We start from the raw sequence: 27,066 nt of genomic DNA on the forward strand, positions 1-27,066 counted from the left end.
CGTTTTCCTTACGACAGGCCGGCTTCTCTGAACCCACCAGGGGGATGCAGTTTGCTCTGATCGGCACAGTGTTACGTGGCCGTCAGTGTTAAAAAACAAAACCCCAAACACAAACCAAATGTCTGACCTTCATCTGCTCTGATCTTAATTTTTCCAGGCACCTGCCTGTGGGCAGGGACACAGGACAGGTGGACAGGCAAACTGGCCTCCTGAACATTCCCTCCACAGACTCCGGAGCTGGTCTGTTCACTCGCCTTACTGATCTGTTTAGTCCAGAGATGACCGCGGTTTTAAGGAAAAGAATCTCAAAGGACCGACCCAGGTGGTTTTATTGGGCCCAAAGGAAAGTCTCATCTTCTAACGTCTTGCTTGTGGTTTTCAAATATGTCCACACAGCAAAGTGAAACACATACACATGTGCACACACACACGTGCACACATGCACACACGGAGCCAGGTCCCTGGTCAGGCACTCCAATGTCCGGCCAAGATTTACACCTCTTCCACGCCCACCCTGACCCCTCTGTCGGCCCCTTCGTCTGCTCAGTCCAGCAACCACCACTCCAGTGACCATCACTGCCCTTGACTGCCCCGCCTTATCGGCACCCACCCCAGGGGACAGACGGGCACGTGCAAAGGAAGGAAGCCCACCAGACGGTCGGGCTGAGACCTCACACCTCTCAGTAAAATGCGGAGTACAGCTGGCCTGAACGGCTTTGTATTATTCACTTAACAAACACCGACCCTGTCCATGCTGGTCCGACTGGTGGGTGTATCAGTGAGTGCACGCTGAAGCGGGGTGTGGAGGCTGGGTGCCCGAGGGTGCTGCTCCAGGGGAGGGGTCACGCTCCCGGTTGCCTGGCCCAGCTGAGGTGCCCCTGGCCTGTGGCTCCGGGAGGGCCAGTAACGGGCCCTGGGTGATTATCACATGTCCCTCGATCCCCTGCTACAGCCGCTTAGGGGACCAGCAGATGGCCTTTCGTGCAGATGACAAAGAACTGTGACCATGAACCCTTTTCAGGGACAGACCGTGAACCTCCGTAGCTCACCCTCGTGAGGAAAAGAAACACCACAGCAGTTCTAAGCCCACTCCCCGACACGGCCCTTGGGTTTCAGGAATTTCAAAGGACTGACCCAGGTGGTCTGATTGGGCCCAAAGGAAAGTCTCATCTTCTAACGTCTTGCTTCTGGGTTTTCAAATATGACCACACAGCAAAATGAAACATCTTTAAAGCAGCAACTTTAGGGCACAGTCCAGAAAATGTAAACCACACACTGCTTTCTTTGGGGACAATCATCATGGAACATCACATACATATTTTTTGTACCAGTTACTCTAAAAAGGATGGCATTTTTGCACGACACCGTACTTAAATCTGTGTAAATACTGACCAGCTTATTACCTAGCCTTAAACACGGTGTGTGTGGAGGTTCCCAGGAAGGAGGGTAGTTCTGGGTAAGTGTATGGTCTCAGTGCTTCTGGGGTTACTTTTCCCAAGACTGGTTAACGTACAGTCTTACTTGTGGGCATAAAATGGTTCCTGGCAAAATGATCCGGGATCCTCACTTTTCTTTGGAAAATGCTGTTCATGAAGCCCATCAGGGAAGAATGAGCTTCTTTCTGAGAACTGTTGTTTTCTAGCAGTAAGCTATACGGAGACTTGCTGGTTCTCTCCTCTAACAGTAAGTCTCCGTTGTGTCTGACTTTGTGACCCCATGGACTGTACGTGGCCCACCAGGCTCCTCTGTCCATGGGGTTCTCCAGGTGATAATAGTGGAATGGGTTGCATTTCCTTCTCCAGGGCATCTTCCTGACCCAGGGATTCAACCAGGCTCTCCTGCATTGCAGGCAGATTCTTCACTGCTTGAGCAATCAGGGAAGCCCCAAATGAGCTTCTTTCAATAAAACATGATGGATTCTAAACTGATGAGCCTTGGAAGGTTTAATCCAATCTCAAATGTTGTCTGCAAAAGGGGCCTCACACTCGAGCCCACGAACCCCAACTACTGCCCCGGTGCGCCCCAGAGCCCGCGCTCTGCCACAGAAGCGACCGCGGTGAGGGGCCCTGGCTCCTGCAACTGGGAGAGCCTGAGCACAGCCAGAAAGAAAAATGAGTAAAAGAAACGCAAACACCGAGACAAAGCTTTCCTCCTCTCGGCGTGCACTGCCGCGGTCAGCTGTGCTCGTCCTGCTCCGGTCGTCTCAGTTGATCTGTTCCGAGCAGCGGTGCTTCTCTGTTACACCTTTACAGAGCGTCGGTCACCGTGATAAATGGACATAATTCCCATCCGCGTCTGAGGAGCCGTCGCTCCCTACGCTTGTGGATTAGATGCTTTTCTTCTGAGACATGGGAGTGAGTTTCACGTTGTCTGTGGGGAAGCTAGGCTTTGGTCGCAAAAGAATGAGTTTTACACAAAAACAAAACCTGCCACCGTGACTTAATACCACGAGGGCCCTTCTTTTCAAGGGTGTGATAACAGGTGGAGGGGTGCCTCCCCGGACACAGTTGCCTCCTGGAATAACTAGGTAAGTGAACGGGAAATTTAAACACTCCGCGTGCTCCTCCCCCAGACCGTAGGTGTTCCAAAAGCTGACGTTTAAAATACTTTCATTTAACGTGTGCGTGCCTGTATGTGTGTGTGTGGGGTAATGGGTATGGCAGGATGGCCTAGTTTAAAAAAAGCGGTACCTTTTTATTCCATAAACAGCACAAGTAGGACAGGACAGAAAGTGAGGGAAGCAGAGTGAAACAGAAGCCGCTGATGGCCCCCCGCCCAGAGCGAAGCTGCAAGGCTGCGGTAACTGCCACCGTCCTTGGCACGTGCGTGAGCTGCTTTTTCATGTTGCTATTGCTTCTCTGTCCTGATAGCTGCTGCCTAGGCCTTGGACGACATCAGTACTACGGGGTTTTCTCACTTGAGCTGAAACGATGCTGAGACGAGGGTCTTCCAGACGCACCATCCTGCCGCCTCCTCCGCTTCCCGCCTCAGGCCTCCTTCCGGTTCCTGCACAGGCGGGACTGTGGTCACAATACCACCTGCTCCAAATGCCGCCACCGGTGCCCCGACAGCATGTGCTCTGTCCAGACTTCATGCTACCAACCTGCCACGCCAGCCCAGCAAGAACACTTCCCTACTTGAACTCGTCCCCCGTCACGGTCATTCTCAACACTTCACGCCGATTCTGCCACGAATCCACCCAGACGTCCAGGTCTGTGCAGACGCCACCTTCTCCTTCAGGCCCGTCCCCGCCCTGATCTTCCTTTCCCACAACCCGCTCCCCACATCAGATACTCACTATTGCAAAACCTGAGTCTCTGTGATGTGAATCCCTTCTGCTTTGTGGGTGCCAGACCCTCCATCCTCTTGTGAGATCGCCTGTTCCAGGCTGGGGCCAATGCTGCATGCACTTAGCACAGAGTCAGTATTTGTTGAGTGACTGACATAATCTGGAAACCTGGATGCTGTTTTTCAGTTGCTAAGTCACGTCCAGCTCTTTGCAGCCCCGTGGACTGCAGCACGTCAGGCTTCCTCCTGCACCACCATCTCCCAGAGTTTGCTCATTCACGTCCATTGGGTCAGTGATACTATCTAACCGTCTCATCTCCTGCCTCCCTCTTCTCCTCCCGCCTTCAATCTTTCCCAGCATCAGGGTCTTTTCCAACGAGTTGGCTCCTCCCATCAGGTGGCCAGAGTATTGGAGCTTCAGCTTCAGCATCAGTCCTTCCAATGAATTGCTTTCCTTTAGGATTGATTGGTTTGATCTCTCTGCACCAATCCAAGGACTGGTGCAAGGGACTCTCAAGAGTCTTCTCCAGCATCACAAATTGAAGTAATTTGTATTACTTAAGTTGTATATTGTATATTGATAACTGGCAATCCAAAATTTTTGCCATCAAATCTAAAACTTGGAAGAACCGCCCCCCAAAGTACCATAAGGAATTTGGAATGTTTCATTAAATATTTCCTGCTGCCTTCTTCCTTTCTGAGTTACCCAAGGAACATCCATACAATTCATGTCGAATGTTCCTGTGACAATCTCAAGGTCTCACAGGTTTTCAGGCATGGCCAGAGTTCAGAAAGGTCTTCTCCCAGTCTCCCCCACTGTTTGATCTTAACCCCCTTCAGCATCCAGGTCTGTGGTGTCTCTGTGGGTCACTTCTGTGGACCTCGTGCCCTGGGTGAGCAGCCTCGTTCGGGATGTGCTGTGCGCAGTCCCAGTGTAAGGAGCCTGTCTTCCCCATGGGTTGTGAGCTCCTGGGGCGTAGGGACCTGTCCTACACCAACACCATCGCCCCCACAGAGGAAGCTCTGGGTACACAGAGCAGAGCAGAGCATGAGTCACCAGCACTGGAGCAGGGCTGGTCAAGTGAGGGAGATCCCCCACCACTTGGAAGACCCCAGTCAAGTGCACAGTCAGGGCTCAGCACCCGTTGGCTCAACTTGAAGAGCTTAGATAGTTGAGTTAAGACAGCTACGTAGTTCGTAAGGGACCTTTGGAAGCAAGTCTTTAATCCTGAAGAATTGCTCAGTACTCTCCCCTGGACATGGGTTCTGGCGGGCTCTGGGCTTACGGGAATTGTGTTCCCAAAAGCCTGGGTCTATCGGGAACGTCACTCCGGCTGAGTTCAGGTAAGTCCCGAGTGCGAAGGTTTCTAAAATCTTCTTGAATTGTACTTTCCAAGAGCCTAGGTTTGAAGCACTTGCATAGAAGATAATCCCCAGATCAAACCATTCATGGAAAAAAGTCTTGAGCTTTCAGAATACGGGTTTTCTACATTTGCAGTCAACCCAGCTGACAATGACCTCTTGAGCCTTGACCACATGATGCTACCATGGGGACGGCTTTCACAGGACCCAGTTCATGAGATACTGACTCAATCTAAGGCGTTCCTCTTTAACTTCCTTGTATTTCTGACTTTAACCTTCCAGTTCCCGAGCTCGCGTGCCCTTTTCTGGCCCACATGATTAGACTGCTTGGGTAGGAAAACGACCAACAGTTTCTGGGCCATGAGGACCACGTGCCACGAGATGACTTTTCAGGACACACTCTCCATATGTTGGACGAACCAGCTGGCTTCCACATTTAATAGAATCAATTTACTCAGAATCCCGAACCTTTGGGACAAAAATTACTGCATTATAATGTGGAGACGTATGTCCTTAACTTGTTAATATCACCCCAGGGTTTTTTGCATGGTTTTCTGATCAAATTGTCAACTACTTCAGGTCAAGAAAGTGATTCCTAGGAATATGGAGCTTTGGGATGCTCTGGAGTATAAAAGAGTTTTGTTAATAATCACAGGAACATATTAAGAAAATAATCACAGGCACATTTTTGTATCTTTGGGAAGTTAATTTTACCATCACTCTCAGAGCCTTTGTGAATGCCTAAGGGAGTTTTCCAATAGGAAGGCAACTTCAATAAAACAGAGAAGGCAGTGAGCTTGATTTCAGAAAACTTCTTAATAATGTAATAAACAAAAGGGTTTGGTCCCCACACAGACTTTTTGGGCAAACCATCTAATTTTACTTACCCTTCATATACTGCTATGCAAAAACGGGAATTCTAGTACATATTTCTAAGGTAGTGCTGGGGCTTGAGTGAGTTAATATATGAATTATACTTTGTGACTATAAACTATATACAGATGGAAAAGATGGTGTTTCTCATGAGAGAATATCTCATGTCTCTTCCATATTCTGTGACTACAGTGTTCTGGGGACAGTACCATCCTCTAATGAAATACAGTATGTTAAGTCTCCACGGACAGCAGCTGCCAACTGCGGCCTGAGCACAGGAGGCGGGATCACAGTAGAGTTGTTGCTGTGAAGCCGCCTTGTCTGTGGTCAGCCTCCTGACGCTACTAAAGAGGCGAGCAGCAGCATCACCAAGCTCGTTGGTCATGGTTTCGATGCTGCTTCCAATTCACCAGGGATGGTGGTCCCTCTAACAAGCCCACCGCCTCCTCACAGCACGGATCAGGCAGGACCCTCAAGCTCCTCCCCACTGCATGCTTCTTATCCCTGGGTTCAGATGGAGGTGTCGTGAGCCAGCCTTGAGGCGCCACTGGAAATGCCAGTGTAGAGATGTGAAGCTGAGCTGCCGACCTCTGGGTGGAAAGAGCTGGTGATGCCAAGTGGGACTGTGACCTGGCACCTCGGATCGTGTCGGGATCTGGACTGTTTCACCAGCACTGTTTTACCAGTGCTGGCATCAAGGGTCATCTCCAGGGTCACAAGGAAAGAATCCCAGTCACTGAAATCATCTACTTCACCACCACATGACTAGCTCGATTTGTCTTCGTCAAACAGCAACAAACCAGCACTTTCCTCATGAAACAGAATATCCATCGGAAGGACTGATGCTGAAGCTGCACTATTTTGACCACCTGATGCAAAGAGCCAACTCATTGGAAAAGACCCTGGTGCTGGGAAAGACTGAGGGTAGGAGAAGAAGAAGATGACAGAGGATGAGATGGTTGGATGGCATCGCTGATGCAATGGACATGAGTTTGAGCAGACTCTGGGAGAGTGAAGGACAGAGAAGCCTGGTGTGCTTCTGTCCATGAGGGTCACAAAGAGTTGGGCGTGACTTAGCAATTGAACAAGAACAAAACAAGCCAGCATCTGTGGTCTCAAGGGCTTTGGACTGTGACTGCTCCAAGGAGAGCCACGGGCACCCGGCTCCCTGGCCCCCAGGCCGTCCTCTGTGCTGCAGGAGTGTTGCTGCCCACCTCTGAATGCTGGGAGGACCAGGCTGGAGATCTGTGCGAGTTGGTCTGAATCCAGCCCACAGAGCTGGGATCCTGGCAGATACTGGCTGCCAAGGTGCTCGACCAAACTCACGTGGAGTGGTCACGAGAGCCTGGGTGAACAGTGCAGTTTGAGTTCTGTGAAGTCACAGAAATGATGTTACTCTGGCATTTCTGACCACTACCAAAGGGGTTTCCCAGGTGGTTCAGTGGTAAAGAATCCATTTACCAATGCAGAGGTTGCAGGATTCATGGGTTTGATCCTGGGTTGGCGAAGATCCCCTGGAGAAGGGAGTGGCAACCCTCTCCAGTATTCTTGCCTGGAGAATCCCATGCACGGAGGAGCCTGGCGGGTGACAGTCCCTGGGGTTGCAAAGAGTCAGACACGACTGAGCGACCGAGCACGCACGCATGTACCACTAGCAACGAGAGGGTGACACCCTGAGAGGGGAAAGGGGACTTACTAAAGATAAAAATGAAAATAAGCTTTTAACACAAAAAACTGGAACTCATAAGGAGGGCGGACCATTGCTAAAATCTAGCAAACTCTAAGATCCGGTTCACTGGATCAGGACACACAGAAACCACTCACGTCAGCACAAAACCACGTCTGCACAGATCTCTGGAGACCTCTGTGGCTCTTCAGACATGAAACCAGTAGAGGCTGTCCCAGTGAAAGTCCATTTCACAGTGACACTGCCGGGAACAAGCTTCTGCCACTGAGGAGAGGGTGTCATAAAGGAGGTGCAGGTTTTGGAAGATCCAGTTATTACTCGGAAAGCTTTGTCTCTGTTCTCTACTCTACATGGGTGCCTATGCTGTTCTGCATGTGTGCTCAGTCATGCCCGACTCTGTGACCCCCTGGACTGTAGCCCGCCAGGCTCATCTCTCCATGGGATTCTCTGGGCAAGGAGACTGGAGTGGGCTGCCATCTCCTTCTTCAGGGGATCTTCCCGACCCAGGGATCAAACCCACATCTCCTGCATTGTCAGGCGGACTCTTTCCCACTGGGCCACCTGGGAAGCTGGTATGGGTGCCCATGATAGCAATAAGACCGTTTGTTACAATAAGATTACATCGTTTACGTTTTCTTTCCTTGTGAGAGGACCCGAAGGCTGGTGCTTTAAAATCAGATGGAATCAGATGCAGGCTTTTAACAGCAAGGACGGAGCTGCTTCTGCTGCCATTTGGGGAGATGATGACGTTTCTCCCTTAAAAATAAACAGGGTCACCTGTCTATTAATGCACGGAAGGAAGATGTGTGTGCTGAGCATCTGAACTCTAAAAGGAAGACGTTTAAGTCATGAGCAAAGAACATGGAAAGATGAAAGGAGAAAGGAGGTGGGGTCAACTGTCTGGGCTCAGCCCACATCACACAGATGCGGGCACAGTGAACGGCTGGGTTATGCACACAGATGCGGGCACAGAAAACGGCTGGGTTAGGCGGGCATCCTGTCTGCATAGACTGCTGCATCTGGCATATTTCAAATGGTATTTGTTAATATTATGCATCAGGCAGGCTAAGACATTTGGAATTAGAAATTCAAAGTAGTCTGTTCAAACTCAAGGAAGGGCAGATATGGTTAGGTGATCAGAGGGTAGTTTTGCTGTTTCTTAGCTTAGCAAAGGTTTGCTTGAAATGGGAATCACAAACCATACAATCAAGTGTATTCAAACTGCCATCTGACTCCAGTGACAATAACCACACTGGAACCTCCGGACACGGCCGGCACCCTCCCCCCAGCAAGTCCTCACACCTGCCCCGCCCGCCCAGTCTCGCCTGGCGAGGGACGAAGGGTCTCAGCGGACAGTTACACACGCACCGTTTTATCTCCTTCAAACCGGGAACTTTAAGTGCAGCGCAGCTACACACGCACCATACTAGAGAAAAGGGACACGCAGGCACCCAGACCGGGCGGCTCAGCGTGTGGCCCTGTGCGGGCAGCGGGGGCTCACTCGGCAAAGGCCAGCATGACCTGGAATCCAGCCCCTGGGCTGCGTGTGCAAAGCCTGAGGGAGCCCCATCGGGAGAGAGGAATTAGGAAGGAGGAATGAAAGCCCATTCCTGCGGCCTTTCCTCTTTTTATCACACTTTCAGTATCACCGCTGAGGAGGAGGCATTTTTGAGGAGGGGACATTCGCACGTGAGCTCACAGGGGGCAGTCTGCCTCCCTTATCCTGGCGAGTTGGGAAGAGGACGAAAGCCTGACGCTGACCAGGAAAAGCATCAGGCACGTGCAGCAGAGGTGGCTTCACCAATGCATGTGAATCAAGGCCGTTTCCCCCAGTCCCCCCCTGAAAGCTCTGTTTCTCAGGCCGAGCTGTTGTGAAGATGGAATGGAATCTCAGCAGGTCCAGTGACCCCGAAAGCTGTTCTCAGGCTGTCTCAGCGAGAGTTAGAACCGAGCTCCCCGTTCTGATGTGGTGACCAACCTGACTGCGATGGTAGGGATGTTAAATTGTTAAAACAGTGCTGAAAAGTTCACATGGTTCCAAATGCAAAACCTTTAAGAGGAAGTCCCCAACGGACGCTCATACAGGCGAGACGGTGAGCAAGTAACAGCCCGGGACAGAGAGGCAGCAAAGGAGAAACGGAAGACGCTGGGCTGGGCTGGGGGCTGTGAGTCCTGGGTTATCTGTTTGGTCTAAAGTTCCTTCTGTACTTGAAAAAATAAACTACATTGAGGAACCAAGAAAACAAAGAAACAAAAGCTTTGAAGAAAACCATGTGCTTTTTCAAAGTACTGCCAGGAAAGCCTCCCCAGGATGAGTTCTTTGCCCCTGTGTGGCGCTGAGAAGGGCTGTGCTTTTGGAAGAGAAGGAAAAGGCAACTGCTCGCAAAGCAGAGCGTTGAGAGCGCACGAATTTAGTTCAATTTCGATTTTGTAGAGCTTCACTTATTGGAAGGTTTAATTAATATATTTTTATTATAATTCTGAGTTTTGGTATTCTAAATCTAGAAGAGTCCTTAATTGCGGGGAGGCTTACTGATAACATAGGATTCCCTCATAGCTCAGCTAGTAAAGAACCCACCTGCAATGCAGGAGACCCTGGTTCTATTCCTGGGTCAGGAAGATCCCCTGGAGAAGAGATAGGCTACCCACTACAGTATTCTGGTCTGGAAAATTCCATGGACTGTATAGTGCATGGGGTTGCAAAGAGTTGGACACGACTGAGCGACTTTCACTTTTCACTTTCTTTACTGATAATGGGCTTCCCTTGGGGCTCAGCTGGTAAAGAATCCCCCTGAAATGTGGAGATCTGGGTTAGATCTCTGGGGTGGGAAGATTCCCTGGAGAAGGGATAGGCTGCCCACTCCAGTGTTCTGGCCTGGAGAACTGCATGGACTTTACAGCCCATGGTGTCACAAAGAGTTGGACACAACTGAGCGACTTTCACTTTTCACTTTCTTTACTGATAATGGGCTTCCCCTGGGGCTCAGCTGGTAAAGAATCTGCCTGCAATGTGGGAGACCTGAGTTAGATCTCTGGGGTGGGAAGATTCCCTGGAGAAGGGATAGGCTACCCACTACAGTATTCTGATCTGGAGAATTCCATGGACTGTATAGTCCATAGGGTTGCAAAGAGTTGGACACGACTGAGCGATTTTCACTTTTCACTTTCTTTACTGATAATGGGCTTCCCTTGGGGCTCAGCTGGTAAAGAATCTGCCTGCAATGTGGAGATCTGGGTTAGATCTCTGGGGTGGGAAGATGCCCTGGAGAAGGGATAGGCTACCCACTCCAGTGTTCTGGCCTAGAGAATTCCATGGACTTTATAGCCCGGGGTGTCGCAAAGAGTCGGACACGACTGAGCGACCTTCACTTTCACTTACTGATAACAAGAATTTCCTGAATTCTGCAGGGTCAGGCTCAGGAAGCCTCCAGCTTCACAGCTGGGTCGTCCCCACGGAGGGCTGAGCGGGTGGGAGATGCCCTGAGAGACTCTCCCACACTAACCGATGCGCCTGTCAAACCTGCTGTGACCTGCACTCACCTTGCTTTACAGGTTTATGGAAAAGGAAAACCACAATTTTATGAAGACTTAAACTGAAACCCTGGTGGAAAATGTTAATAAGAGACGCGCTCTGTTCCAGAAGCGTTCTAATCAGTAAGCTTTAAAGAATAAATATTTCGTCCTCACCACCTCTTCTGACTAAACAGGAGAACGTCTCTTTACACAACCAAGTTTGTTTCACGCTGGGCGCTTTAGAGCCATGTAATTTTGGGTGTGTGCGTAGGAGAGAGTGACAAAGGTCTTCTGCAGTGAGGCTGAGCGAGAGCCATGCGGTAATAGCAACAACAACAGTAACTTCACCTGCCTTTCAGGGCTGACGTGTTCAAGAAGCTCAAAGAATTTTAAATTAACAATTGTATGAACCTTAAGATCTTATTTAACATCTTAACAATTAAGGTTATATGAACGTAGGCAAAATACAAAGGTGAATACTTATAAGCAGTGGAAAATATTAACAGAATTATACCATATTTCCATAAATGTACAGCTATTTATAACTAAACCGAAGGCAAAAAAGCTTTGCCTGGCATTATGAGTGAAACGTGGATTCTGCCTCTACTTGTGGAAGAGGAAGCTGAGAATTGCAGTATTATTTCAGAATCTTGTTCATGTGTTGGTAGATTTAGCCATTTATTTGTTCATTCAACTAGCTTTATTAAAAGCATCGTAGGAGCTGGGGTGTTGTATGTTCCGGGGACCCAGCAGGTCAAAGACTCTGTCCTCGGGTGCTGGGGTTTTAGCTGGAGAAAGACCACACACAGTAGGTCAGCACCATTTAGAAGATAGCTTCAGACAACGGCAGGGGGTGAGGGGACTAAAACAGGCAACTGGGGGGTGAGCAGCCCAGGAAGGCAGGTCCCTCCTGAAAGATGGGGAGGCGAGGCTGCCGGGGACGGCGGGGCGTCACTGGAGGGAGAACGTTCCGGATGGGAATGGGCCCTGTGGTTCCAGAACCAGAGAGGAGGCTGGGGTGGCGGGGCCCAGGAGGGGGCACCAGGGGCCAGGGCCGGGAGCTTGAAAGCTGAGGGTGGGGAGCGGGAGATGATGCTTATTCGAGAGTGGCGAGGGCCAGCCGGGAGCTTCACGCAGAGGCACACGATGACAAAGATGCCCCGTTCCGTGCCAGCCCCGGGCAGGACCGAGGACACCAGCCAGGCGTTCCGAGAGGGGCTCAGGGGCTGGTCTAGGGGGGTTCCCTAACAGAACTAACTAGAGGCTTCGGGCCGAGTTAATACAGATTCTGCATATTTCATTCTCCTGCCTGCTCTTCCTCACCCTCCCAAATGTCTGCAAACCCGGATCCCTCACTCAACCAGTGAGGACAGGTCTGGTCTCAGAACCAAAACTTCGGTCTACATCCACTTGAAGTCAAACACCTGGGTAGAAATCGGAATGCTCAACAACCCTGACACTTCTAATAGCCTTTATGCTTTGTTACCCAGACAAAATCCTCAGATATTTGATGACACTAATTTTTATCTTAGCTTTGTTCTACAACATCTCATGGAAGATCAGTTTGCCCAACAGAAAACAGTCAATACTTAACCCAAACTTAATATGCAAAATCAACCTAACAACTAAACCAACTTGGTATTCTTGGATGTGCTGTGCTGTGCTAAGTTGCTTCAGTCAGGTCCAGCTCCGTGTGCTCCTAGGAACTGTGGCCTGCCAGGCTCCTCTGTCCATGGGATACGTCGATATACTTACACAAATAAGGCAACTCCTGAAATGCACACAAGGGTGTGTGAGCACGCGTGCATCTCCAAACACAAGAACAGCCCTGAGGAAGCACGTGGTGACTGGCCACCGTCCCAGGGAGCAAATTCTCCTGGTGGCACAGAAGTACTGCTCAGCTCTTCAGGTCACATGGGTCCAGGAGTACCGTCCGCATGCCGATTGTGGACTGGTTCCCAGACGACACGAAAGCCTCCTCTAAGAGATGCGCACCCTGGAGTAGCCAACAGGCCCAGTGCACTCGAACACACTTGAGTGAAACCAAGATGATCCCAGGCTTTGAGAAAACGAGAACATCTAAGAAAGGCCTGGAGCACACATCTGCACCAGCTGTCCTCGCTGGCTCGCCATCTTCGGGGCCCACGTGGGAAGGGGTCCAGGGCTCCCAGGGAACCACCCAGCGCCCGGGCCCAGCTGCCTCCTCCAGCCCGCGGGGCTCCAGGACCACCCCTGAGCGCCCAGAACACTTGTGGGGTCTGCCACAGGCCCTAGAAGCCACGCCCCACCCCCCAGATCAACCTTCCCACGCTTCGGGAAATCCCAGTGTGGCCGTTCTCCTGTTCGCAGGACACCAGGCTCTAACCAGGTGATGCCATAAACTGGCTATCGATTCAGTGGGAGGAACCGGCGCAGAGAAATGAAAGATGAGTTTTCAGGCTGATCACTCTACTCCTCACCACCCCAGTGCCTGGCGTGGAGCCCAGCACAGCCTAGGTGGTCAGTAAACACTTGATGAACGAGGGGGGTGCACCCACCCACCTAGCCCCACCTGGAGAAGGGGCCCCAGCTCCACGGCCTCTGACGCAGCCTCAGCACCAAGGCCAGAGCCATCCGGTGGATACGGGGGTCACCCCGAGAGACACTGAGCCGTGCGGCCTCGACAGTGAAAGCCATTGGGAAGAATGGGTCTCAGCGCTTCATTTTTCAGTGTTCTCCACAATATTGACTATCTTAAATGAGCACTCAGCAGAGGGAAGGACAGACTTCTATGCTATGAAACAAATTTCAATTTCTTGCAGAATATTCTCATAAATTTCATTTTTTTCCGCCTTGCTTTTTTCTCTGCCTAGCTTACCAACGCTCTCACCTTCATTGGGATATTTGGGAATATTGCATAATCTATTCCTGGGATGCATGAGCAGCTCTGCAGCTTATAAAATATTCATTCACTTTCAAAAGTATTCGCACCCTGCTGTCAAACGTGGACAGATTCATACAGAGTATCGGAAAATGGCTATTTTAATGGCAAATGCTTTCCTCAAACCTCTCCACTAAAACATTTTCTTCAAAATTATTTTCATAAGATGAACAATTTCAACATTAGCGGCTAATCCCCTTTCATTTAAAACTCTGCTGATAAAATTCTTTGCTTGTCATTCAAATAGTAAGTAATAATTATAGACTGGAGGCTCCCATCTCTGGATTCATTAATGGTAAATTGCATGGAAGTCTGAAGCATAAGGCGGCTTTGATACATCTCAAAATGCAATTTCCATAGCTTCCCTTGGCTATGTACAATTAATTATACAGTTAATAAGGGAAATATGTTAATGAAAGAAACATTATTCATCCAGACCACCTGCCTTCACCAAGTATCTTTTGTAAGCTTCTCTTCTTTTTTGTACTTTTGGTCTACAGACAGTAAAAAAAAAAAAAAAAAAAGACCTCACAATTGACAATGTGGTGATTTTAAACATCAGTCTCCCAGGCTGCAGCTACTTCCATTAACACAAGTCTAAAGAAAAATTAATTCAAGTTTATTATATTTCTACTAATTTCTGCCTTTTAAAAGCTTAAGATGTCTACCCATGGCATTTTAAATGCCTGAAACAGCTGTTTATCAAACAAAAAATTACTATTAAGCTGTCTTATTTCTACCAACAATACACTCATCTTCATAGATAAATGGAAAGCCCTGGAAAACTAGGAGAAGCTGCAAGAAAGATGCAGAAGCCCCAATCATTCTGAATAGATTAAACTCTCCTAAGTCGTTTCTCATCCACTGCAAACCCCCGTTTTTAACAATCATTAAATCCTCTCATTCCTTGGATAGTTGGAGTTTGTCTATAGATGGTTTAGTGCAGAAGCCAATGGTAACCCTTACAGACAGTTAATGTCTGAGGCTTTGATGGGGAAGAGAGAGCAGAACAGTTTAACGAGAAAAGTAAACTGTCCAGCTGTAGCTACCTCTCTGTCCGCTTTTTATAAATTACTTGGACAATAGGAAAGAAAGCATCTGCAAATATTAGTTTTAAACAAATTTTTATTAATATAGATTAAGTCTTTATTAAATGAGATAATAAGCATTTGATTCCAGCCTCAATCATGTCTTTTTGATATATGAAAAATACTTTCAACCATGAGTTATTCAGAAATTCCATTAATGTTCAAAATGTGTTGGAAACCAACCTTGGATTCCAGAGCTGATAGGCAATAAGAGGAAAAAAAAGAATCATGACAATGCAGTTTTAAGATAACAAACTCTCAAAGATCTTCCAATGAAGAAACTAATTCTGGGAGACAACATTCTCCCAAAGAACATCCCTGCCATCTCTAGCATGAGGTGGGGGGCCTGACGGGTGACGTCAGACAAGAAGGTGAGCGATGAAGAAATCACTGCATTTTCACTGTCATTCGGCGACTCAGGCAGTGCTGCCTCAAGATCGTCGTGAAAAGCAGTTGCAAGTAACGTTTCTGTGTGGGTACCAGCAGGTCCATATGTTTAAAGGGCCATCCGCCCACACCTCCCCAACCAGATGGTCACCTATAAAATTCAAGTGGCCAATCTCAAATCACAATGGTAAGAGCAGATTCTGAGACCCAACACCTTCACCATCACCTAGCTGACATGAAAAAGCTGAGAGGAGGCAATTTTCACTCGAAAGATGACGGCAACCGCTTAACAGGGAAACCTCTCAGGAAGAGGAAGGGGGGGGTTGCCTAGCAACACAGAGACAGCATCTCGCGCATCGCCAAGCAGCAGGGCTTTTCTTAGCAGCAGTCTTTTCTGTTCTGTACCAGTGATGTACTCATTACAATTTTCTGATGGAGTTTTTAGGAAGAAAGAATTCCAGTGGGTGCAGTAAAGGTTAGCTAGGAGAGCAACATACACATGAATTTCCTCTCCCATATCCAGACGGGAAAGGCTGGACTCTATAGAATAGTATTAGGGGGTATTTGCAGACGATCTAAAAGTCTATTTGGAAGTACGATGTCTGGATTTTAATTTTCTGAAGCCAACAGGCCACACGCTCGTCGGCAATAATATGAGAGCGGGGAACAGAAGTGACACCAAGACAGGAAAAGCTAATATAAGACACACGCATTTACCCGCATCTTCTCCCCAACCAAACTTGCCGAGAGGGTATGAAGCCCAGACGTCGGTCTCCTGTCCTCCCCAAGACCTTCCAACCAGCGGCGAAGCCGCTAAAATACAGCAAAGAAAGAGGGAAAGATGAGGCTTTAATCGTCAGCACAATAACCAGGAGTTGGTTGACAAGCGTTCTTTGTTCAGTTGCTTTCAAATGGGGAGTTCAAGGTGGAAGAGAGAAGAGAGTTGATCTATCAGACATTATTTTCACTTTTTAGGGTGAAAAGTTGGAGATAAGACTACCAAACGCACTTTTCATCTCTCCTCAGTTCAGCTGCCAATCATACCGTGAGCTGCCCCAATGACACGCCCACGCGCTCTCAAGGTTTGATGGGTGAAGCAGAGGATTATCAGATGTCAGTCTTCCTGCTCCTCCAGCACAACCCAACTGGGAACCAGCAGGGCCCCTCCCAACAGCTGCCTCGACTGTCACGGCAACACACACGTCACTGGCATTCCCCGTGGCCACCAGACGTGCGCATCCAGGGTCCACTCACCTGCCCAGCTGCTGCTGACCAAGGCGCCTGTCCACGCGCGTCCACAGACAGCCTATGCTGCACACAGCTGTGCAGGCACTTCCTGAGGCGAGGTGACCCTTTTCAGTGCAGTCCCTCAGTTGTGTCTGACTCTTTGCGACCCCGTGGACTGCAGCACGCCAGGCCTCCCTGTCCATCACCAACTCCAGGAGCTTGCTCAAACTCATGTCCATCGCGTCAGTGATGCCATCCTCTGTCGTCCCCTTCTCCTCCTGCCTTCTGTCTTTCCCAGCATCAGGGTCTTTTCCAAGGAGTCAGTTCTTTGCATCAGGTGGCCAAATTATTGGAGCTTCAGCTTCAGCATTGGTCCTTCCAATGAATTTCCTGATTTCCTTTAGGATGGACTGGCTGGATCTCCTTGCAGTCCAAGGAACTCTCAAGAGTCTTCTCCAACGCCACAGTTCAAAAGCATCAATTCTTCGGCACTCAGCTTTCTTTGTAGTCCAACTCTCACATCCATACATGACTACTGGAAAAACCATACCTTTGACTAGACGGACCTTTGTCGGCAAAGTAACGTCTTTGCTTTTTAAAATGCTGTCTAGGTTGGTCATAGCTTTTCTTCCAAGGAGCAAATGTCTTTTAACTTCATGGCTGCAGTCACCATCTGCAGTGATTTTGGAGCCCCCCAAAATTAAGTCTCTCACTGTTTCCACTGTTTCCCCATCTATTTGCCATGAAGTGATGGGACCAGATGCCATGATCTTAGTTTTCTGAATATTGAGTTTTAAGCCAGCCTTTTCACTCTCCTCTTTCACTTTCATCAAGAGGCTCTTCAGTTCCTCTTCACTTTCTGCCATTAGGGTGGTGTCATCTGTGTATCTGAGGTTATTGATATTCCTCATGGCAATCTTGACTCCAGCTTGTGCATCATCCAGCCTGGCATTTCACACTGCAGGGTGACAATATACAGCTCTGACGTATTCTTTTCCCAATTTGTAATCAGTCTGTTGTTCCATGTCTGGTTCTAACTGTTGCTTCTTGACCTGCATACATATTTCTCAGGAAGCAGGTCAGGTGGTCTGGTATTCTCATCTCTTGAAGAATTTTCCACAGTTTTTTGTGATCCACATAGTCAAAGGCTTTGGCATAGTCAATAAAACAGAAGGAGATGTTTTTCTGGAATTTTGTTGTTTTTTCTATGATCCAGTGGATGTTGGCAATTTGATCTCTGGTTCCTCTGCCTTTTCTAAATGCAGCTTGAACATCTGGAAGTTCACAGTTCACGTATTGTCGAAGCCTGGCTTGGAGAATTCTGAGCGTTACTTTGCTAGTGTGTGAGGTGAGTGCAACTGTGCGGTAGCTTGAGCATTCTTCGGCCTTGCCCTTCTTTGGGACTCATGACCCCTTTGCCCATGTACAAAAGGGAAGTGTGGGAACTGTCCTGGATGAGGTGGCTGGTCACTCTCAGAATACGGGAGCACCTTGAGGTGTCTCATTTATTATGCAGAACGTGAAGCTGGGCCTTAGATGTGATTCTGAAGGTGACGTGAAATCAACTGGCAGTGGCCATCCACACTGCATTTAACCTGCAATGAGTCTCGTGTTCCTGGAGACGAGAACAAGTAACCGGCAAGGCTTCCTCTGTGAGAACCTGGAGATGCTGGGTGGACGGCACGGCCTGCCTGTCACAACACAAAGGGAAGTCCCGGGTGCTGGGCTTCCACTGTCCACACGAGACTGTGGGCAACCAGACATGTAGGAGGCAGGGTGCTGGGTGTGAGCCACCTCCTCCCCAAACCAGGACGCCCAGAAACCACACGCCAGTGAAAGCATTTGCCGAAAGCATAAGCTCCACGAGGAGCTTACCTGTCTCCTACAGACTCAAAATGGGAAAACATTCGGACCTGGGGCCTCATCTAGGGTTGAGGGTCAAACTCACGATACGTACGTCACCTGGGAATCTCTGGGTGGGGAGCTGATGTAAAGATGGTCGTGGCTTCATGAAAGCCAGGAGTGGCAGGAATATCCATCTCAAAACCTCTCCTTTGGGGTCAACACTGTCAGCATGGCCTACACAAAATTCTGAGAGATAAAGCCCCACTGATGAGGAGCTTATAACCCGAAATTCCAGAATCCAACAGATGGCAAACCTACCCAAGTGTGAGTTTCAGCCCATAGGAACCTAGATAATAGAAATATCACTATTACATGGAAACAGTCAAACGCTATGTTTATAACTGTCAGAGGAGGTTCAACAATTTAAGACAAGTAGAACGCAGCAGGCAGACTTGGAAAGAGTAGCAGAACAACTGCAAACGAAAAATGCACTCCTGGAGACCAGACACAGAGCACATGTCATGTGGTGGACCAGACGCTGCTAAAGGGAGGCGAGGCACGCTGGGCAGCAGGGCTGGGGACACGCCCCGGAATGCAGGGCAGAGGGGCCGACAGGGAATATGCACAGGGAGAGTGACAGCCTACAGTCAGAGGGGAGCTGTGAATGGCGCTCCACCTTCTAGAATTGGCGGAAGATAGGAATTCTGACTTCAGGAATCGTAGTAAGTCTGGAGCAAAGAAAAATATATCGTGAACTAGGTCCCCACGAAGACGGCACAGGGAAGTTCCTTAACGACGGAGCTGCGGACTTCAGGAAGAAAGTCAGATGCTCACGAAGGTACAGCCTCCGCACGAACAACAGCCTGTCAACAGCCTCCAGGGCAAGAAAACAAGGCTTAAAAGCGGCTAGAATCTGACCCTCGTCTCATCTATCATGCAAGTGTGAGGACTAATTAAAGACATTTTCAGACAAGAAAGGGAAGACTTTCCTACTAAAGGACCGCAAGAAGAATATGTTTTAGGACAAGAGGAAATTGTACCCCAAAGAACTGAGAAAAGTGATGCTGATGTGGAAGAAAATGAGTCAACCTGAATAAGGGCTGAGTATGAAAATCAGTAATTAAGAAACGGTTAGTTTAAGGGCATAAACATACAGTGAAACTAAAATACTGGAAAATGACAAAACTTGTCTCAGAGGGAGAGACCAGGGTCAGCGTCAGCGTCCCTGAGGTTATCTGGGCGGGGGCAGAGATGTGCTTGGTAAAATCACCCGGATAATAATTAAATTACAACGGCCGAGCCTGTGGGGGGCAGTCAGCTGGACTAGCAGAGGAAGCGAGGGGGCGACACCACGGCACGCCGGCGGCCCGCCCCACACCTCTGGCACAAGGAGTCCTGGGCGGCCCTGCACAGGCGGCTCGGGCACCCTCACGGGGCTTCGTGAGCCGCCCTGTTCCTCGGCTGGGGAGACCAAGCCGATGGTCTTGAGGGGCCCCAGGGGCCGCCCTGGGAGGCAGCCTTTGGGTTTGGGACCACCTTTCGTCAGCGCCTCTCCCCTCTGACTCCGGAACAGAAACCGTCAGAGGACAGAGGTCGTGATCCCTGGGGTCCGGCTTGTGGGTCACGCCTTCACCTCCAGCAGACGCACTCAACTGAGCAAAGGGAGAGCTGGACTCTCCCTGCTCAGGGAGCCGCAGGGGCCACATGCGGACAGAGTGCAGCCCCTCACTCTGGCCAGGGTCACGGCCGTTCAAGGCTGTGTGAACGCCCCGCTTCTCCCGAGCACTCTCACCCTGGGAGCAGGATTGGGGTTCCCGGAGGGGCTGCAACCTTTCCTGCCGTCTCCTGCCCACCCGGACAGCGGCCCCTCCCTGCCCAGGCCCCCCAGGACAGAGGGTCTCCCAGCAAAGGACCCGGCACTTGGCTGCATCCAGCCTGCTCCAGCTGCGCCCTCCTCCTCACCGCAAACAGACTGAAACCTTCTCGGGACAGCTCACTGACCGACTACTCCACTCGGACACTCAGGAGCACATGCTGTGCCCCGGAGCTGTGCCACGTGGCAGGGACGGAAGGATGAGCAACAGCGTTCCCTGGTGAACTACTGGTGAAGTGCAATTTCAGAAGCTACATGTTATACAGAGAAGCTACGACAAGCCTAGACAGCATATTAAGAAGCAGAGACAGCTCTTTCCCCACAAAGGTCTGTTTAGTCAAGGCTATGGTTTTTCCAGTGGTCATGTATGGACGTGAGAGTTGGACTGTGAAGAAGGCTGAGCGCTGAAGAATTGATGCTTTTGAACTGTGGTGTTGGAGAAGACTCTTGAGAGTCCCTTGGACTGCAAGGAGATGCAACCAGTCCATTCTGAAGGAGATCAGTCCTGGGTGTTCATTGGAAGGACTGATGTTGAAGCTGAAACTCCGATACTTTGGCCACCTGATGCCAAGAGCTGACTGATTGGAAAAGATATGGATGCTGGGGAAGACTGAAGGCAGGAGGAGAAGGGGACGACAGAGGATGAGAAGGTTGGATGGCGTCACCGACTCGATGGACATGGGTTTGAGCAAGCTCCAGGAGGTAGTGAAGTACAGGAAGCCTGGTGTGCTGTAGTCCATGGGGTCACAAAGAGTCAGACACGCCTTGGAGACTCAACAAGAACGACACGTTATATACTACTGATTTTACACAGTTCCGCCCTGGGCCTGGGCTCACGCTGTGGTCACTCCGTTTCCCGAGTGTTTCTAAATCTGCCAGACCCCAGAAGAGCCCTTTGGGCTGGAAGAACGTGGCCTGTTTTCTGGGCGACACGTCAGGTTTCGCTGAGGAAGGCAGTCAGGCACACGGGGAGTGTTTCATGTCTGTGCGTGTGAACGGACACTTCCCAAGTGCTATCTGGACACCAGTTTCCATTTTTCCCCCTTGGAAACGTTAACTCACAAACTTACACATTGTGTCTGAGCATTCAATCTAATTCAATAAACCCTAACTGAGTGCTGGGCCCCACTCCATCTTACACAGCTCACTCTCAACAAGAAGGTGTGACAAGCAAGAAGTCGTTCCGGCCTCATCCTAGCACTTTAAACGACAAATCAGCTGTTTAATAATCACAAGACGGGTCACACCTCCCACCAAAAATGTAACGATGGTTCTGTGCCCCCAGGACTGGGCAGGGGAGACGGCACTCCCTCAGGACCAAACAGTGAGGAGCCACCGACGCCACCGGGGCCTCCCTGGCGGCCCAGTGGCTAAGACTCAGTGCTTCCAGCGCAGGGGTGCAGCTGCACTTCCTGCTTGGGGAACTAAGGTTCCGCATGCTTCAAGGTGGGGCCAAAATAAAAGGCACTGACCTTGAAGCTCCAGAGCAGCCCCATGCGGAGGGCTGGCCGCGTGGGCGGCACGGTCAGCAGGGGCCCCGGGTCGGCTCTGCAGAAGCCCAGGGCCAGGCCCGTGGGTCTGAATGTTGCTCTGCCTCCCCACCTTCTATTCCCCGCTGAGCAGTGGTCCCCACCCCAGCTCCTGGTGAGAAGCTGACGGCCCCTACACGGTTCCTGCCATGTGCTGTTGCTTCCTGTGCTAACACCTTCCTTTCCTGAGCACCCTCCTGGAGACGCGCCTTCTCCCAGAGGAGGAGGGTATGGGGGTCACTGCACCCAGAGTGGGGAGGGGTGGGGGTCACTGTGCCCAGAGGGGGAGGGGTGGGGTCACTGCACTCGGGGGTCACTGCACCAGGGACGTGAGGGTCACCACACCCAGAGGGGGAGGGGTGGGGGTCACTGTGCCCAGAGGGGGAGGGGTGGGGTCACTGCACTCGGGGGTCACTGCACCAGGGACGTGGGGGTCACCACACCCAGAGGGGGAGGGGTGGGGTCGCTGCGCCCAGAGGGGGAGGAGACAGCCTGTGTCCACCAGCCTCCCCTCCAGCCCACTCGCCGTAGGTGGGGGCTGCACAACAGACGCCCCCGGGAGCCTGGGGAGCTGGCCGCCTCCCAGCAGTGTAAGCCATCACCTCCAGCACAGTGTGTGGTGGAGGGCTCGGGCAGAAAGGAGTCAGGCCTCTCCCTGCCTTCACATGAGCAGCAGACGCACGCGGTTCAGGCCTCAGGCCCCGTCACATGCTAACTGTGTCCCCCAAACCCATAGGAGGAAGTTTGGCCCCCAAGACCTCGGGTGCGAGTTTGCCTGGAGGTGGAGCCTCGAAAGAGGTGATCAAGTGGTGGGTGGGCCGTGGGCCACCCTGACTGGGGTCCTTGTAAGAAGAGATGAGGTCACGCACACAGAGGGACGGCCGCGTGAGGACTCGGGGGAAGACCATGTCCAGGTGGCAGAGAGAGGCCCAGGCAAACGAAATCTTCCCACACCCCGACCTCGGGCTTCCAGCCTCCAGGCCCAGAGACCTGACAGTCGGCCTCTGAAGACGAGCGTAGTCTAGAAACAGGCCTTTTGAAAAGGTAAATTCAAAGGTGACCCTTTAGCTTTCCAAAGGGTGGATGGGGGTCTGAAGAAGCCGTGCCCGTCACGGGTGTAAACGATGATGCTGACCGCAGCTCCATGCAGTCCCTGACCCGAGGCCTCCGTCTCCGGAGCGCTGTCCTGAGCTGCATCAGACCTGGTCACGTTGCCTTGGAAACGCGTCTTCAGAAGCCAGCCTGGTTCACCGCCCCATCTCCCCTCGTGGTGACGCTGGGGCCCCCACCTCGCCCCAGGCCTGTGTGCTGTGTGGTCAGGCCCCGCCTCGTGGCCCCCCTCCTGGGCTCGCAACACCCCCCGAAGCACCGCTACGTGCACCCAGGGCTGCGGCGTCCGGACGTCTCCCCGCAGGGCAGGCCCTTGCTCCTCAGCTTCGTCGGAGGAAAATTATTCTCATTTTGGCCCCAATGCTTCCCGGTTTACTCGTCACAGCTGCAGGTCCACAGGCCCGGCATCTCACCCTCCCTGGGTTAGCCCTCACGGGGAACTCGCGGGGTGCTACCACTGAGCCTGTGTTGCGGATGAGAAAGCCGAGGTCAGAGGGTTCATCAGGGACTCGGGGCCGGGATACGGCCATGCTTCCTCGCTTCTGCCAGTTGTGGGGGCCTGGAGCCCTCGCTGCCAGCAGGACGTCCGTCTGCAGTCTAGCCCCGGGCTCGGCAGCCCTGAGGCTGTGCCGGACCCCGTGGCGGGAGGTGGCCCTGGTCGGGTGGGCTGCCGTCAGTGACTTCATCGTCAGCACCGCAGCCTGTGACTGCGTGCACTTCTCCCGCGAAGGCCTCGCGGGGCCGCCTGCCTCCTCTGGGGGGAGGGCTGCCGGCTCCTTCTCACCCGCAGGAGGACTGGTGTGTCGAGAGCTCTGTACGGCAGCTCCCAGCGTGGGGCCTCAGCGCAGAACCCGACGACACGCCGCGTGGATGGGGTGGCCGGGGTGTGGGGCGAGGGCGCTCAGGGCCGAGGGCTCCCCCAAGGTTGGCTCCTTGCCGCCCTCCGGCTACAGTGGCCTGGCTCAGCAGCGGTCTGCTCCTCAGTCCCTCAGAGGCTCCAGGCTCTGCCAAGGGGCACGTTCCGTCCTGCACCTTGGGGGTGAGGGCGCCTCCCAGCAGGTTCCCGGTTGGCTCCTGGGGTCTGCTTGGACTTGGGCACCCGTGCCCCCGCACTGTCGCGAGTGATCCCGGGGGCCGGCTGTCTGATGCCGGGAGCGGTCCTGACGGAGGGCCGGGAGGCCCAGGCATGGCACGCCCGTGTCCCGGAGGCCTTGATGGGTCAGCAGGTCGGGGGGTCAGGTCCCGAGGTTTAGGTGCTCCGCAGCCCACGCGGACGCGGGCCCAGCGTCCATGTACCGCTGACAAGACCGCCCGGCCCAGGGAGGTGGCCCCGTGAGAAAGGCCGCGGTTCCTGAGCCTAAGAGACGAGCCACACCACCTGCCGTTGTGGGGAGACAGTGTAAAAGGCCGCGGGGACTCGCTTCTGCCCGTCTCCTCGTCTTGGCGCCCCGTGCGGGGGTGACGACCACGGCGGGCTGAGAGGCCCCTCTGTGCCCGGGTCAGGGGGCGGCGGCTCGGGCCGTGCCCAGTGGGGTCCTCGTGGCCCCCTTGGCCTGTCTCCACGGGGTTTGCTCCCCACTCCGAGTCGGGAAGAGCAGCTGGTGACCCCCGTTCAGACGAAGTCGGTTAATGAGAGGGAGCTTTGAGTCCACGGGCCGGCCCAGGGCATGCAGGTGTCTGTGTGGGATGGTGGTGGGTGGGGGTCGCTGCCGTTGCGGGGGCTTGCCCCATGTTAGCGGGGCTGCGGGTGGCTGGGGGATGGTGGGTCAGCTCTGTGGGTCGGGACTCACCCAGAGACTACCACCAGGCTCCCTCTCACATCTGCCGTCACACACGGGAACCGAGAGACACAATTTCCTATGGAAAACATAATACTATCACCTCCCGTTTGGAGGTGAGATACATCAGGTTGCAACTTGAAGGTCTGGAAATATGGAAACATCCACGACAAAGACTCTCAACACACGTCTCCCGGAGGGAACCTGCCAGATAAATGGCCCTCGCTGACGTGTTGGCCCCAGCACGGAATCTCATCAGAAATCTGAACTTTTGGATACATTTCCTTTTCTAAAAGGGATGTGTTCTCTAAAAAAATCAGCTCTAAAGTAATATGACCACAGTTACTTATCCACAGAGAAGTTCCCTGGTGACTCGGTCTGTAAAGAATCCGCCTGCAATGCAGGTGACCTGGGTTCAATCCCTGGGTGGGGAAGATCCCCTGGAGAAGCGAATGGCAACCCACTCCAGTATCCTTGCCTGGGGGTGCAGTCTGCGGGGTCACAGAGTCAGAGACGACTGAGCGATTGAGCCACAATCCACAGGAGAGGCTCTTCCTGGGTTGCTGGCTGTGGGCGCAGCAGGGCAGCACATCTGAGACCCGAGGGTGAGCTGTCTCCCCAGGAAACTGCAGACCCGGGACTCAGGATGCCCCCACGTCCACGCGGAGCCCTGGGAGTGTCATGCGGCCTGAGCCCTGGGCCCTCCGCCTGCAGGGGCGGGAGCAGAGCTGAGCTCCTGGATTTCGGCTTCCTCCTGTCCTGTGGTCTCAGATGTGTCCGTCAGTCTGTGAGGCACCTATATCTCCTGCCCTGGGACTTGCACATCCGGTAGTGAGGCCTCTGCCCACCGAGGTCACCGTGGGTGACCCGAGGCCTCACCTCCAGCTGCCCACCGAAGCTCTTTAGCGAACACGTGGTCTCCCAGCTGCTCTGGAGCGAACGTCTGTGTCTCCCACATTCCCTGGAATCCTGGCCGCCAAGGTGACGAGGGCAGAGGTGGGGCCCTCGCGCCGAGATCAGGGCCCACACGAGACCCCAGAGCTCCCTGCCCCCTCCCCACAGAGGACACGCCGAGAGGCTGCCATCTGAGAGCCAGGACACGCACTCCCACCGAACCCCACATCTGCCGGCCTTGTCTCAGCCCCCGCTTCCAGACCGAGGGACTTGAGCGTCTGCTAAGCCACCCGTCTGTGCTGGTCTCCTGCCGGGGGAACCCAGACACTGGCTTCCTGTGGCTGCACCCTAGCACGCATGCTGTTAGCAGATAAACACCTAGGAAAGTCCCCACGAAGAGCAAACGTTTAACACAAGGGCGGCATGTGGGACCCACCCCAGGGCGGGTCTCTGGACCCTAAGTATGGTGGACACTCCTCCCCGATCACGAGGGCCCAGCTGCTCTGGGGGCAGCAGCCCAGGCTCTGCCCAGGGTCACCTGCAGCCCGCCCCCAGCAGGAGGGACTGTGGCCAGAGAGACGGTCCTGACCAGGGAGAGGGTGGGGACCACGGCTGTCAGGACCTGTCCACACGGTGCAAGGGGCTGAGTTATGAACGCGTGCCTCTTATAAAACCTGGATGGCAATTATGCACCAAGTACCACCTGCTGGAAGGGCGGGGGGCTTCCTATGGGGAGGCTTCTGTGCTGAGCGGGCAGCTGACCCTTCCCACAAGAAGCAGCATGGGGTGGGGGGGACATTTATTCACCAAGACGCTGCTGCTCAGAAAGCCTCGCACACAGTCGGCACTCAACTGTGTACATTGAGTTGGCGCTCACCTGTGTGCGTTCCCAGGGCAAACCCCACAGCTGTTCACTGGGGCCAGTGTTCTGTGTAGAGTGGGGACAACCCTCCCTTGGGGAGGCCTCGGGGGAAGGCTGGATATCAGGGTGCCCTCCCCTTACTGCCTCGCTAGTGTGCTGGGCAGTTGGGGACCCTCCCCCACCAACCCCACCTCTCCCAGCCGCTCCCCCGGTGGGCGGGGCGCAGGCTGGGCAGTCAGGGACCGCCCCCCCAGCCTCTCCCGGCCACTCCGCGTGGCAGGGCCCGGGGCCTTACCAGGACCATGTGGCCGGTGGAGATGTCCATGTTGGGCTGCACGGGCTCCTCTGACCAGGACGAGGTGCTGCTCCGCGCGGAGGGGCTGGGCATGGGCCCGTCGCTGAACTGGGAGGACACACTGCTGACGCGGGACGTGTGCGCGGCCTCGGGGCGCTCGGTCGTGCGCACCGCCATGCGCTGACGGCACAGCTCCTGCAAGACAGCGGGCCGGTCAGAGCCTCCCACCTGAGTCCCGGGGCCGCGGGACAGGGCTGACCCGAGACCATGCGCACCCTACAGATATGCGCACAGACACACACAAGGGTAGGCATACTCCAGAGACAGGCATATGGACACAGACACAGTCACACACACAGACACACAGACACATAGAGTCACACACACAGACACACACATGCATAGACACACAGAGACACGCACACACACACACAGAGACACACACACAGAGTCACACACACAGACACGCACACACAGACACACACAGACACACAGTCACACACACAGACACACACATAGACATGCACGCACACAC

At 52.7% G+C, this 27,066-nt stretch overlaps 1 protein-coding gene across 5 annotated transcripts in view; it reads right to left on the reverse strand.

Annotated features, from left to right (window-relative positions):
* Positions 1–27,066, reverse strand: part of PTPRN2 (protein tyrosine phosphatase receptor type N2) — a 598,037-nt gene that overhangs the window by 60,390 nt on the left and 510,581 nt on the right. For all 5 annotated transcript variants that reach the window (XM_010804706.4, XM_059886010.1, XM_059886012.1 and 2 more), the window contains one exon: positions 26,532–26,726. In XM_010804706.4, the coding sequence (XP_010803008.1) occupies positions 26,532–26,726 (195 nt within the window). The remainder of the gene's footprint in view (positions 1–26,531; positions 26,727–27,066) is intronic.

Source organism: Bos taurus, chromosome 4 (genome assembly GCF_002263795.3).
Source record: "Bos taurus isolate L1 Dominette 01449 registration number 42190680 breed Hereford chromosome 4, ARS-UCD2.0, whole genome shotgun sequence".
In the NCBI taxonomy this organism is placed as follows: Eukaryota; Metazoa; Chordata; class Mammalia; order Artiodactyla; family Bovidae; genus Bos; species Bos taurus.